General features: G+C 40.7%; 1 protein-coding gene across 1 annotated transcript in view; it reads left to right on the top strand.

The window, feature by feature from the left end:
• LOC136620724 (beta-soluble NSF attachment protein) overlaps nucleotides 1-6,050 on the top strand; it is a 36,848-nt gene extending 30,798 nt beyond the window's left edge. Inside the window, exons 10-11 of the mRNA XM_066595666.1 lie at nucleotides 88-138; nucleotides 1,916-6,050. Coding sequence (XP_066451763.1) covers nucleotides 88-138; nucleotides 1,916-2,020 — 156 coding nt within the window. The 3' untranslated portion in view covers nucleotides 2,021-6,050. The remainder of the gene's footprint in view (nucleotides 1-87; nucleotides 139-1,915) is intronic.
• The last annotated feature ends 9,938 nt before the right edge of the window (nucleotides 6,051-15,988 follow it).

Here is a 15,988-nt window from a genome sequence, read left to right as displayed (position 1 = left end):
TCTGTGTGTGTGTGTAGTGTATGGAAACATCATATCATTGCAGCTAGTCTGTGTGCTTATATGAATTTGCCATGTTGTTTCTCGCAGAACCTGCTTGACGCTCATGAAGAACAGAACAGTGAAGCGTATACTGAAGCCGTGAGTAAAATTGTTTTTTGATTCTTGTTTAAGAATCAAGTTCTCACAGGGGTTCAAATCAGTCACTTTAAATCTTTGGCTATTTTATCAATAATGTATTCTTATTTTGTACTAAGGGTTTGTTCACATTCATTTATGGCAAACTACACTGTGCTAGATTCATCTTACAACTAATCCCAATGGCACCTGATGAACTTCAATGACTTATAATGGGGTGCATCATTGTCTCCATTTTCTTGATGGCAAGAATAGTTTTGCATGCTTGTCTTTTATTGCCTTCAAATCTAACAATTGCTAACGGAGGCTCAGAACAGGACTTCTGAAGCAATTGTGAATGAACTTACTTAGACGTGGGTCCTCCTACACCTTTCGGCGCATCAGGTGACAAAACAATGCCATCTTGGGGATCAAAGACAGTAGTTTCTGCATCATACCAAGGGTCTTTTGCCTTCCCTGTTGATGCTTCCCATTTTTTGGATTCCATGAGACAGCGATTCTTGAAAACATCAAGTTGTATGTGGTCGCTTTCCAGTTTTGGCATATAGTGTCGTTGTGATCATGATAGTGTTCAGAAGACTTATCTTTGTTTGTAATGGGAACGAGGCAGTAGACCATATAGGTCGTAGATGGTAAGATGCCCACGCCTTCCTGATATGACACTGGAAATAATGTTCGCAATTCCCGTCATTGGTGATTTGTACTGCCTAAGTAGAGAAACCTATCAACCACTGTTCTTGGCTGACTGGGACTGAGGCATTTGTGGATGTGGCGTATCCAACTGGGTCTTCTACCAGATAATCTGTGAACCAACCATCGGCGCTTCTTGTTCCAGAGCTGATATTGTTTGTTGGAGTTTGGGGAGCAATGGTGTGAGAACTATATCATCTGCAAAGTCCAGGGCAATAAACTGCTATAGTAGGTTACGTCCCACAACGCCAACTATATTCTGCCCAATTGCACGTTTCATGATACGGTCAAGCACTAGGTTAAAAAGAAATGGCAACAAGATCAAGTCTTGTCGGACAGCTGTATTACTGTTGAAGAAATCTGTAGCCCCTGAATTGTTTTGAATGCAGCAACTAGAGTTGGTGTACAGCGCACAAGCAATGTTAATGAACTGGTCGGGTATGCCATTGGATTTGATGATCTTCCACAGGGCACCTTGCTGGAGGCTGTCGACTAATTTCTTAAAATCAAAAAACTTATAGCTTCTGCTGGAACTCAGGACTCTTTTCAATGTTGTATTGGTTTGCAGTGACAGGGTCTTTAATTGGGAACTATTCGTTATAGTTGAACTTTTTCTGCAGTGTTACTATCACAAGGGAGCATTAAAGAGGTTATCCGGGCAACTAAATGTATTTTAAAGGCTCAGAACGGTGTAAATAAATCCTACTTGCCTTCCCAATCCTCCATTACACCCATTCCAGTATACCCCCCTTGCCTTCGCTTCATTGAAACTCTCGACACTGACATATGACCACTGCAACCAGTCAGTGGCCACAGCAGTGTACATCTGAAAGGATCTGACTGCTGCCTCCATTTTCAGCAGCTGCCACGTTACTCGGCGTTCACTGATGATGTCATCAGTTGAGGAATCTGTCTGTTTTTGTGTATAGTCTACTGACTTTGGAGTTTTTCACCGCCTCCCATAAAGTGTTAGCATCTTCAACCATCTATGCCGCGCTGATCTGGAGTATCAGCAACTTTTTTTAAATGCCAGAATACTGGTGCAAAGCTATATTTTGGATACCGTAATGAGTGGTTTTTTGCATTTCAGGTGAAGGAATTTGACTCAATATCTCGTTTGGATCAATGGCTGACAACCATGTTACTCCGCATCAAGAAATCAATCCAAGGAGATGGCGACGGAGACTTGAAATGAGGAAGGGAATAACAACGAATACATATCTGATCCCTCTTTGTTTCAATTTACTTTTACATTTCAGTGCCAGTCTAGTCTGTAGTACAACACGATGTTAATGGCTGCATGTCATCGAGCACTGAAGGGATTTCATAGTAAATAAATTATGTAAAACTTAGGAGAATGGAGAGAATTGTTTATGTGTAAAGCCAATAAGTGAACGAGTGTAATTAATGTTATTTTAGCCCTTGTCTCTGCACAGTGGAAGGAGCCATTATGTGGGATCTCCTAATATAATATGTTCAAAATCACTTTTAACTAATGATTACTGGCCCTGGGTTATCAGCCTAGACTTAGAGGAAAAGCTTGATCTGCTTGTAAGTCAGTCTCTTACCTTGGTGTTTGTGTGGATAGCATTTAAAGGGGTTGTTCCATGAAATTAACTTTATCTCTTATCCATAAGATAAGGGATAAGTATCTGATTGGTATGCGTTCTGGACCACTGATCAGAAAAACAGAGGTCCGGAGTGTTTCAGAGTGAATGGAGCAGTGGGAATATGTGCGCTCTACCACTTCATTCCTCTTTATGGGACTGCTGTATATAGCCAAGCTCTTGTAGTCCACTATCTCCAACACTCCCATTGAAATGAATGGAGTGGTAGTGCGTACTCATGAATACCGCTTCATTTGTCTGGGGGTCCCTGTTTTCCTGATCAGTGGTGTCCCAGTATTTTGACCTCCACGGATCCAATACTTAACGCCTAACAACAGGATAGCGAATAAGTTGATTTTGTGGAACAACTCCCGTAAAAAGTGTTTTTGGCTAAATTTTAAAAACCTGAATTGACCGGCCGAGTTCTGGGCCCAATCTAATGACCGCTGATCACATATTGATTGGCACTAGTTACATTTTCCTTTACATGGGCCGAGAAATAGCTTATGGGACTGAACAGTCATAATTACAACTATTGGTCTCCATCGGCCGGCTGGTACGTCTTTCAGGTCATACGGGGGAGGGAGGTGGAGTGTGCAACTCGATCTGTGAGCATTCTTATGCTCTTTGAAACTGAGTGATCAGCCGAAGAGCAAGTGATCCCTCTACACAGCCCAATTATCAGTTGAATGAGCGTTCGGAGGAACATTCGAGCCCAATAATTGGCCATGTAAAAGGACCATTAGAGAATGGTGTTGACTGACTGCTGCCTAACTGATTTTTCTCTCTACTGTCAATCGTGTTTTGAGTCCTTTCAGACTGGTTGTCAGAAATACACTTTTTTTCATTGGCGTTGTCAGGATGAGCTCCCAGAAGAATCACGCTGCTTGCTTAGGTTTTCAACTTGAAGCTAGTTTGGATGTGAATTTAAAGTAGAAACTGAGCAGTGAGACACACTTTTCCTCTATTTTCACTGTAATACCAATGATTGTTGAAATAAATGGAGAATATATTTCAGGCATTGCAAAAGGGAATCTACCTACAATGCAGTACAACATAGCTCATGGGTCAGCTGTGGCTACTAATTCCTAATGCTGCCGTTTAAGATGAAGCCACATGGTACGGCTAACTGCACGATGGCCAACCATGCCCAACCACAGAGATCAATGGGCGAATCAGTTTGCGATAGAATTGTGCGCCCATTTGGCACCGCGAGTGGACAGGGTTGTGGCCGTGTAGCACTGTTCCATGTATCCTCAGGAGACATGGTAATTTTCTCTTCAGGCCTTAGTCATATACAGTATAAGGGCTTATCTGTTTAGAATTCCAAATCTGTAAAATAAGATGTGTGTAACCTGGTTATGATATATATATACATTGTATGCGGACTGATCTAGGGGGGGATATTTTATTTTTCTTGTATTGTGTTCCAACCAGGTATGCATTGGCTGCTGCTCTTGAATGATTTAGCATTTTTCATACATTCCATGGAAACATTGCACCTTATTTATCAAAACTTTTCAAAAAGTTTTGCAACCAATCGCTGCGCAGCTTTCATTATTTTTATTTTTTTTTTAAAGGCTTTTTTTTTGCATTGGGCAATAAGAATAAACAGAACAATTGAACAAAACAGTCATGTTGCTCATTTGTCGTAAGGGTATCTCAGATCCACAATTATATCGAGGAACATCATCATGTGGTTGGATAGAACACACATGAAGCACATTATAAGGGCTAGATCTCCACACGTGCCCACAGAATCCAAGCCCAAAAACATCAGCTGTATCGCCTATAACGAAGGAGGAGACCGTCTTGCACAGATACATATATACATCCGGCGCCTTCCCCTACAACCATGCTATAGAGGGAGCCCGAGACACAACCATTGTGTCAGGAGCTCTGCACTTCCATTTTTTGAAACTGTTGTGAAATGAAAGCTGCACAGTGATTGGTTGCTATGGGCAACAATACCGTCTGTCTTTTAGGCAGCTTTGATAAATGAGGCTCCATAGTTTCTAGATTTAGTCTTTCTTGGGCCGAGGTGGTGTTGAAAGGAAATCTTAAATATATTACAAAGAATCATAGAAATATATAAAGAATTCTAGATAAATTAATCTATAGACCTACCGATAAGGTAGGATTGTGTCTTGGACTAATATGTTGTAAGTACCTGGTATAATGATCTGAATTAAAACATCCCTCCCAGACAAAATGTTATCCTAGGACCAGAGGGGGAAGTTATATTTCTTGCTGTTGCTCCTCTAATCATCCAGTTCTGGGTCCTGTTTTCAGCTTTCCATGATGGCAGACTCCATCTACAGATTACCTAATCCCCACATGGCATTGGTAGTGTTAGACTACCGATGCATTACACCTGCTCTTTGGTAGGCCAGTACTGATTACATGAGCCAATCAGAGAGCAGTGCACAGTGTCAATTAAGTAGCCAGAAAATTGTGGTGGCCATCTTGGGCGGCTGAATTTGGGTTCTGAAACTAGCAGATCGTAGGAACAGCAGCAGCAGGTAATCTTTCCCCATAGTCCTGGGAAAGAGTTTTGTCTTGGGATCAGAGGGTTGGCTTAAGCTAGGGTTCTATAGCATGTTATGGTAAAATTGCAGAATTATCACATTTCCCTATGTAAAATTGCAAAAAAATCCCATGGTTCCCATAGGGTAGCATTTTAAATATGCACCAAAATTGCAATTTTTGCCGTGACTCAGTAGCAATGCAGTGGAGCCTGAGCTCTAGCCTCTCTGGTGTAGAAAGGTACATACAGGCCTCATCAATCAAGACAGTTTAATAGAGGGTCCAAGATTATAGGAGAGACTTCTGTATCTGTTGTGGGTAAAGCAAAGTATTTGGATGACCCATTTATTGACCAACGTGTCCTTATGAAATGTGGCAGCACAGCCTTGGTTGGCTAAACTTGTAGAATTCCAGCCAATCAGATCACCAGATTTTTTTTTTTAATATATATGATATATATTGTCTGCTTTCACTGTGCATAGACAGCAGGCAAACTTGACCATGTTCATATGAAATTCTTTCAGGGTATAGTTATTGCGCTATTATTTTATATCACATGATTTACAATACAGCAGAACATATAATGAGATTTTATTTTTATCTTCTAGTATTTGTATGTGTGTTTTTACTATTTTTTTGTGATTCACTCAGCACAGTCCATTTTATACTTGGGACGTCACTTCTAAAGCCTCTTGACTGTTTCGTACCTTTATTGACTTCTGTGAGACTTTTTTTCTTTCTTTTACGTGGTATTTTTTCATTTGAGATGATCAGAAAACAGTATTTTTGCACAGTTGTGAGAATATGCATACTACTCCGTGTCACAGTAACCTGATGCAATAGTTTTTGTAGTCTCGTGTCTCGTCCTGCGTGTCTTGATAAACTATTAGATTTTATGGATATCTTATGAGATAGTGGACGGCATGCGTCAGCTCTTGTGCAAAATGTCATGCTGCGGTTTCCAACCTATATAATGGACAATCTGTCTTCCTTCTCGGTGTATAAATATGTAACCAATATCTAATAACTCTAAGCAGGAAATACTGTGTCTTTTTGTGTGCACATTGTACAGTTAATAAAGTGACAGTATGCAACAGCAAGAAATTGTGTTTTTCTTTTTTTGCGCCTCAGATGCCCAACAATGCATTGTAGAAAAATATTCCATACAGAAATCTGTTACATACCATGTCCCCCCCCCCCCCCCCCCGGTCTTATATTAATTTTAGCCGCAAAAGAGGCGCTAGGTCTTATTTTCAGGAGATGTCTTATACTTGCCTAGCAGACTCGTTTCAGGTCCCTCCCACTGCTCTCTGGAGCTCTGACACGCTAAGCCGTGGTACTGATTGCCCAATTCATAAATTCTGCTTCCACAACACAATGGCTGGGATTTGGTTCTCCGACCGCTGCTCAGCCAATTTCAGCCATTACATTGGTTCTCGGCTGCTCAGCCAATCAGAGCTATCGCTTCCTGGTGGTGGGATTTATGAATCGCGTAACTAATAAGTGATCTTCTGTGGGCAAGCAAGGACTGCAGGATGTGTGGCGGAGCTCCGGACAGCAGCAGGAGGACCTGGACCAAGGCTGCTAGGTAAGTATTCCTTTTTTTTAATGTAATGCAGCTAGGGCTTATTTTCGTGGTAGGGCTTATATTTCGAGCCTCCCCAAAAATCCTGAAAAATCACGGTAGGTCTTATTTTCAGGGAAACTGGGTAGGATGTACAAGTCCATGAAGGCCAACTTTTTTTTATTGATCCATTATGCATCATTTAAATGATTAAAGCAACTCTCTAGTAAACTAGGATTCCCATACTACTTTTCAGACTACCTGGGGCACACTGTGTATTAGTAGTACATCACTTGTCTACGATACTACATGCTGCTCTGTTTGAAATGGAGTAATATGCCCCATAAGTGATGTATTCAACTTTACAGAACCCATAAAGCACTGCAGCACTTACTTTAGCACCATGGCCCCGCCAAACAACAAGGGGGACAGAAGTTGGCAAAACTCCTTTTTTTTTTTTTGTTTTAATCCAAACCAGCTCGGAGGAGGTGTTCTTTTTCTTTATCATCCCACAAGTTCTCTATGGGATTGATGTCAGTGAATTGGGCTGCCCACTCCATTATCTCAATCCTGTTGGTCTGTAATTAAGATGTTGCTCACTTACTGGTGTGTTTTGGGTCATTGTCGTGTTGAAACACCCATTTCAAGGGGATATCTTCTTTGTCGTAGGGCAACAGGATCGCCTCAAGTATTCTGATATATTCAAACTGATCCATGATCCCTCGTAGGCAATAAACAGGACAACACCGTGATATGAGAAATATCCCCATGTCGTGATTTTTGCACCACCCTGCTTTATGGTCTTCACAGTGTACCGTGGCTTCAGTTCATTGCTCGGGGGTGATCTTATATACTGTCTGCGGCCACTAGACCCAAAAAGAACAATTTTGCTTTCATAGTCCACAAAATGTTGCGTCAGTCAATCTGTTCCTTTGCAAATTTTAACCTATTCAGAACATGTCTCTTTTGTCAGTAAGGGGACTTTATAGTGAATTCTTGCCAGTAACTTGGCTCCACGTAATCCTCTTTTGATTGTAGCAGTACTGACTAAGTTCAGATTTTGGATCTTTCTGGAGGTGATCACTGCCTGAGTTTTTGCCATTTTGGCTATTCTTCGATCCACTTAAACAGTAAATCTCTGATTCCTTCTTTGGCCTTTGGGTTTGGGTTGCCACTTCAAGGGATTTGGTATTATTTTAGCTTAGCAGCCTATAAACTACAGTTGAGGCGAGTAGAATTCCTTTAAAGGGGTTATCCAGGCAGTTCCGGATACACCAGGGTTGGAGCAGAAGCACTGCCCTGACCACTGTGTAGTACCCACCACTCCTAATTGCAAGCGCAGCTCTCATTGAACTCGTGGGAATCCAGCCTGCAATTACAAGCTCAGATCCGATTGATTTCAGTTACGAGCACCATCCACTACACACGGGTCGGAGCAGCGCTTCTACATTGACCCTGGTGTATCCTGGCGGGCGCTGCCTAGATAACCCCTTTAAGGTTTAATAGACAGCCAGTGGGCCACATAAAATAAGGAGACGGGCTTTGTGTTTGACATTTGTCATATTAAGGGTGCGGGCAGACGAGCGCATAAACGGCGCGTTTTTGCGACCAAACGTATATACGTGACCATCTGAGGCAATAGTTTCGAATGTATTCGTTCACATGGGCGATTTTACGGCGCGTAAAAACGGCAATTCGAAAAAAACCGGAACATATGCGACCGAAATACGCGCCAACGCATATTCGATCGCCGAAAAGACCGTTTGCAAAGTAGGAACAAACGAAAATACGCTTTCTAGCTCTGGTCGTGATCGGTGAAAAACGATCGCTCGGGCGATTATACATTGCGCTCGTGCGAACGTAAATACGCCTACGCTCGTCTGCCCGCACCCTAAGGGTACTACTCTGGTATTTAGGATGACTACAGTTGGCACCATATACCTTCATGTTTGCAGTTTTCCAGAAGTTTGGGTTTGATTTTCACATTGGCGATCTCTTGGTGCTCGTGACTTCACAGGCCACAGAACAGACCATGGCACTTGCCTTAGTTCCTTGGCCCCTTCAAATGGTAGATGATCGTTATGGTGTCTTCACTGTAAACCAGATACCATGGTGTAGATTTTGTAGCAGCGGTACTTAGTATTGTAGCTCAACTCATTCACTTGAATGGGACTGAGTTTCGCATGGGCCATGTGAGCAATGCATTGGACTTATCAGGCTGAAGAACAGCTTGCAGGTCAAATTGCTTGATACCTTATTTCTGTTGTCCCTTCAAACAGATTGTTGGGGGTTATGGCAGTTGACCCTACATTGATCTGATTTTGACGATCTACGTACACAATAGGTGATCAGTATTCTAGCCTTTGAGAACCCTTTAGGACTGAATTATCAAAAAAGTGACATTTTCTTTTATTATACATTTAATATGGTACCTTAATGGAATATAAATACCACAATTATCAATTTTGCACTTATAGGTGAATTAGCTACTTTCATACATTATTACTCCTTAAATTACTACTTACTGCCACAAGATGGCGCCTTGACCCTGTGGGAAAAAAAAAAAAAATCTGAAAATTGTTTATTTGGTCATGAGGCTCTATCAATTTCTGTAGTAAAAGTTTGTATTTAATACTCATTAATAACTTTCCTTTAGTCTTTAAGACCAGAGTTTTCTCTCTTTTTTTTAAATTTTTTGATTTTACTTGTCTTTGCCTTCCAAAAGCCATTAAAAAATGGTGCTGTGTTAGCCAGTAGAGGAAAGGAGCCTTGAAAGCTTTTACGTTCCCAGAGGACAATATACGCTCTTTCTCAAGAAAAATCTGTCCTCCAGATTAGTTGTTGTTTTGCTGCAAAACTCGGCATGCAGTTACATCTCAGCCAGATATTAAATGATTAGAGTTGTGGTGATTTAGATGACCGGTCTTGCCATCTGAGGTTCCCACCCTTGGCCTATAAAAAAAGCTCTCAGAGGCTCCTTGTGTGCAGTGACCTCTTCTTCCGCTTGTTGACCACTAGACGTCTCTATGACGCAATTGAAGAGATTTTGCCCAGTTACTAGAGTTTGAAAAGGGGCGCATTATTGGAATATGCATAGCGGGATGGTCAGATCGACAAATTGCTTGACACCTGACCAGACTGTTAGGAAATGTTGGGAATAGTGGATGCATGAGGGCACACACACAAAGCGGCCGGACTTGGGACTCCCTCGACAGACCATCTGTTTAGAGGATCGGATCATCTGATCATCCGGCAAACACTAGCATCTGCAACTGTTTCATTATCCACCATCCAAAGACAGGTGGCGCCATCCTTACAATCCCATGTGTCTGTCTGAATCATTTGCAGGCGCTCGGCTGAAGGACATTTGGCCTTGTGGAAATGGCCCCGGTGTAAATGTCGGATGTGCTTTTCCTAGGGATACCGTTGATCAGTGATCATTACGTGGCTCTGATCAAGCCATCGAAAAGGGCTTGGGTGCCTGCAATGTGAGAACATGTTGAGGGGATAACAATCCTTATGTGTGAATTAGGATGTAAGTTTATTCATGTTAATACCTGGTGAACATACTGCATTGTTACATTCCATTGAATAGCATGTAGTCCTATCTATGACTTTGCCCATTAAGAAGTTTTATGACCCTTTTGTAGGAGTACAATAATATTTTCCCATCTTCAAAGAGATCTGGTCACATCACAGGTTTATGAAGGCACAGGGTATTCTCTTTTGTTTGTAGGAGGACAATACCAGAACAGAATTGACACATGAAAGTGCAGTGACCATTTCTTACTTTCCTTTCACTCCCTCTGCAATTGTTGGACTTTGAAATGCAATCCAACTTAATTTGCAGTTTCGGATTAAGGTTTTTTTTTCTTAAAGACATACAAAGAAACCTGATTTTCCCTTCCCTTTTACTTCTCTGCTAATTGCCTAGATTGACTTTTTGTAGGAATTGGTTTTCTACGATGTCATTGAGAATATTGGTTGTTCCCAGGGTGTACATAATTCTGTTTCGTCTAACTGGAGACATCCCAATTTAATTGTATTCTCAGTTGACAGAACCAAGAGACCCCTTTTTTTCCTGGAAATTAAAGCTCTGGTCTTATTACAATTCCATGTATAATATATAAGTGTAAGGCCAGTACCACGCGCCAAGATTAAAGCATCAAATGTGGCCTGGCTGCAGGTCTAATTGCCCAAAGTAATACTGTATGGCCCTTTTGATGGGGCTTGTTCAGGTGATCAGGTGCTGCAGGATTTTTTGCCGTAATGCAGAAGCAGAAATGTTCCCAAATTTTATTTCTGTGAAATAACCTAAGAGTATATTCACATGGACGGTTTTTCTATTTGATTTTGGAACCAAAAAAATTGGACTGAATTCAGACAGAAATAAAGCACGGCATTTTAGATGCTTCTAGTCACACTAGTGATTTTTTTATTTTTTTTTTAATCTGACAAACAGTCCAAGCAAAAAATAAAAAAAATCAATTGATGTCTTATTTCATAGTGATTTTCGGACGAAAATCGCTCATTTTAGTCTATGGCTGCATTTTAAAAAACGGATTGTACCCATTTGATCCGATTTTATGATCTGTTTTTAATGTTTTTAAATATAGTGACCATTAAAAAAAATAGCCAGAAAGTATCAAGGCTGGACATTTAATGCGTTTTTGTGGGGTTTATTTATGTGCTTTAAAAATCGGATCCAAAATAGATGAAAATTATGCGAAAAAATTGCATAAATGTATAGAAATCAGTCTGATTTTATAGGGCTGAAAATAAAATCCACAGTATCTCCAATGTGTATATTTCTGCCCAAACTGAGGGAACTTTTCTGTCTATACCAGCAGCTTAATCAGAGTGACTTTCTGTAGCGTGCCAACTTCTCTTTTTTAGCTTCCACTAGCCTATACCCCCTCACAATACTGATTTGTACCTTATCCAAACTTTGAGGTTCACCTCCAGGTTCATTTCAGGCATGATTTGCTCCTGATGGTCTCACATAAGCTGAGGCTTCTTTCTGGGCTGACAACAATTCTGCAGCTTTGGGTGCTGTATGCTGACTGCCAGGAGCAGAGGCAGATAGACTTATTTCTATCCTACTCCACTCACTACCCTCACTGCTCTCAACTCTATACTCTGGGTCAGTGTTGAGTTGCTGTTGAGTCAAACAGGAAGTGCAGGGTCTTATATTACCTCCCCTTCTAGGATCTCCTAGCATCCTCTGGCTCACCTCTCTGCCAATCAGGGCTGACATAACACAAAGGGGCTGGCTGACAGTAGTGTATTTTCCAGTTTCTGAGGCAAGGCAGAAATACAAGAGATACATCCATATGATCAAATGCAGTACACAGTCTCCCTTAGATGTTAAGATTACACAGTAGTTCTAGTACTGGGTCACTACATCACAATATAAAGTTAATACAATTATCATGATATGTTAGCAAAATCCTCTGTAATGTATTGCATAATCATGCTCTTATTTCAAAGCTGGTCCTCTTATGCTACACACCTCAGTATACTGTATGTCTAGCCAAAAAGAAAGGTAGGGAATGACAAACCTGTTTAAGCTGTACTGCTATATGCCTGTAGGAAAAAATTGTGCCATGCTTCACCAGATGCCGTATTCCAGTGTTATGCACTAAAAGCATTGCTTTGAAACATGCCTCCAGTTACACTTACTAATGGAAGCAACTCTATAATATACTTCATTACTGGACCATATAACATAGTATGTAATGGCAGAAAAAAAGACACGTCTGTCCAGCTCAGCCTAATACCCCCTAATATTGATCAAAGGAAGGCAAAAAACTCCAAAACATTGTCTCCTTTTAGAAATATTCTGCACACCCCTTTAAACAGCTGCAAACTTATAAGAGATAACTTCTGTCTGCTAGGCTTTGATACTCGCCCCACGCTTCAGTCTCTATTAGAAACTGAGCAGCAGAGGTCTCCGAGTGGGTACAGGTGCCTTACACACTTACCTTGCCCCTTGAGGATGTGAAGGTGCCCGATACCATTTATTACGGAATGGAAGAACAGATTTATAACAGGTTCCTTACTTGACTTACTAAATTATATGTCTAAGATGCCAGCAGCATAATACGCCACAGAAAGTTATCGCAAAAACTAGAACTCAACTAAAACAAGCACAATCCTACAATGTATATTAATGTAATCAATAATATCACAATTCATTGCAGAAATACATCGCTAGTACCAACTTCAGTAAATGTACAGTACAATACCAGGACTATGCGTAGTACATATATGCATCTCCAAAACCAACCTCAGTACATATATAGCACCAGGACTATGTATAGTACATATATACATCTCTAAAACTGACCTTAGTACATATATACAGCATCAGAACTAACCTCAGTACATATATAATAGCACCAGAACCAAATGTATGATATAAATCCAGCACCAGAACTAAGATCAATACAGGGATAAGTTGCAAAGTCAAATCATCCCCCTGCTATATTTGTATCATGTGAAATAACAGCTTACAGCATGATCTGAATAATAGATATTAGGAGGTATTCCACAAACAAAAATACTACCACTCATCATCATTCTGAAGACTACGGTGATTAAAGACAGTCAGAATAGAATAAACAATGGCATTCAATGACTGTTATCTCTGGAGAAATCTTCCTCTTTTATCCATCTGGCCCACATCACCATAACATCTTCTCCATGATTTAACTTGTGTCTTCAAACATTGCTACACAGATGTCTTTGGCTGTCCATTTTTTCTGATTCTCAAGCCCTCTATTAAGACAAAATGTAAATAGTGCCGCACATACTCCTTCCTGGAAATAACAGTGCTACATACTGTGCCGCCTAAATATTTAAGCCACACTGTTTCTTTTAGTACTTAACAAGCCACATTGGTTTCCTTAGTAATACGTCACACTGGTTCCTTGATACTCCCTGTTTTCTCAGAAGTAAGCCACACCGTCCCCTTAGTCAATCACTGGCCCCTTAGGGATGGCACATGGAAAATAAATTGCAGCATGCTCCATTTTAGCATGGACTCCGTGCGGATAGCATCCATTGAAGTCAATAGAAACTGTACGATCCATGGCCTGTCCGTAGTTGCGAACGGGCTGCAAATTCCGCAGGAGAGCAGGAGTTTACAGAAAACTGCACTACACATATGCGCCAGCTAGCACTTTCGCACACATCCGCAATACAGAAAAAAAAACAAAAACACCCGGAGAGGTATACATGACCGCGGGCACAGGCGGATTCCGCTGCGGGCTCCTGCATGCAGAATCCGACCCAACCATGGACATATGGCCTAAGACTGTTAGAAAATAGGAGGTTATTTAAAGTCCATGTTGACACAGTCTTTGCTACCACCAACTGCACCCTTTTAGGAGGAGGAACACTTATGAATAAAACCACCTGCAAGCACAAACTGCCATAGCAGATAGGTAGCCAGAGAGAAGCCTTTAGTGTATGGTCACATGGTCATATTTGCGGCAATTTTTACAGCATTGGAAAGAAGTAGAAGATCAATATATAGTACCAGAGAAATTAATACTACAGTTCCAAGATTAGATAAGGAGTCATTGCAGAGGAGATCAAATTCTGTGTTGGGCTATAAGTGGCCCATATACTGATATTGTGTATGGACCTTCCTTCTATGCCCAGCACTGGGCTACCTGGCCATAAATGGCTATGAAGCCCAGAAATGTAGAATAGTATTTCTATTTGCACAGTTGGAAGCTAAAAAAAATTAACATTCTGGTACAATTTTCCCTCATTACATAGACTCTTCAGTGTTTATCAACTAGGTATCAATACCCAAATGCTGCATGGACTGTTTTTGACGTTTGTAATGTTAGACTGGGTCGTAATGACGAGCCATAAGTTTGTCAACACCTAATTTTCTGACATAGTCTTAAAGAGGTGCTTTATAGGCATAGCCCAACATATCCAATAGATGACCTATGCCTTGCTGTGAAGTCATGCAGCCCATGAAAATGGTTTACACCGCGCTGAATCATTAGTTGCGTATTACGCTAATTATATTAGATGCTGCTTTGATCTTGTTTTGTTTTAATAGAAAGGTGTTGACTTTTTTCCTGCCTTCATGAATAAGAAATGATGTTTTGATGAGTTTTGAGTTCATTAACACCGTGGAGGAGTTAAGAACATACATTACCTTGTAGGACAACTATTGAGACCTACAGCATGATCCGGCTGACACTTCTTGTATCTCAGCTTTATTCACAGAATTATTTCTAATTCCAGTGAACACTTACTATGACTCAAACCTCCAAAGGTGTGAAAAGCGTCCTTTTTTGGCGTCGACAAGTCACACAAGGAGTTCTTTTTATCATATGATGACTTCAGGAAATAGTAGGTTGTTGGGTAGAAAGGAGTTGGCTGAAATGATTTCTAAGTAATTCCACTTCATCTAAAATATTCTTTGCAGTTTATGATGAAACAGAAGTAATGTCTGGTTGGTAGCCAAGATGTGGGATCTACAAGAAGCTGGAAAATAAGAATTAGGAAACCTTCTAAATATTTACTTGTAGTTTTACTTCAGAAAAAGTTGATTAGTAACAACTGTCATCTTCTACTAATTGTGTCTACATTGATAATCCAACGTCAAATGACCTCACTTAAACCTCTTGCGTTATAGTCGCTGGAAGAGTGCATATGTAGACACAGAAATACCTTGTAAACAATGTTAAAGTGCTCATTCACATTACATTTACATCGGCTTAACCCAAAAATTTCAACGGGATTGGTTGACTCTCTAGTTTGTACGGTGGCCACCTGAGCATTCCCGACTGGAGATATTAAGGGAAAAGAAGCATGTTGAATTTCAATATGCTTCATTTTTAATCCTTTGCAATCCAATTTTGGATACAGGGTTTCCTAGGGGGCTTTCTCTTTCTGCCATTATACAATGGCGCCATCTGCTGGCTAGAGCCAGTACTGCGGTATTGGACATGCTAGAGAGGCCCCGACAACAGAGTGGCCAGTAATCTACAGTAAGAATACCCTTCTGGACGTCTTCCGACATCGGAGCTGTACAGCCTTCAATCAGAATGTCTTTAGACGTCAGACAGTTGATTGGAAAGTGTTAATTTCCGTAGGAGATAAACTGCTGATAGGTGATTCTCACAGTGGCTTATTCCCGTTTCCGCAGTGAAAACATTTGAACTCCGCTAAGCATGTATATGGGTTATCAACAAGAATAGCTGTCAAATTCTACTACCTAAGCTGTATTGGCACCTTTAGACTGTGGCTATAATAGGCAGGATTCCACCACTTCACATTATACTGTATCTATTCAACATGCTCAACTTTCCATATATGTCAATATTTTGTATTGCCCAGGTATAACTTTATGATTTCAGGATGGAACATAATTATGACAAATTCTCCTGTTTATAGAAATTGCTGCTACATACTTGTTATGCCACCCCACTTTACT

This window comes from Eleutherodactylus coqui, chromosome 3 (assembly GCF_035609145.1).
Source record: "Eleutherodactylus coqui strain aEleCoq1 chromosome 3, aEleCoq1.hap1, whole genome shotgun sequence".
In the NCBI taxonomy this organism is placed as follows: domain Eukaryota; kingdom Metazoa; phylum Chordata; class Amphibia; order Anura; family Eleutherodactylidae; genus Eleutherodactylus; species Eleutherodactylus coqui.
This window is presented reverse-complemented; position numbering and strand designations above follow the sequence as displayed.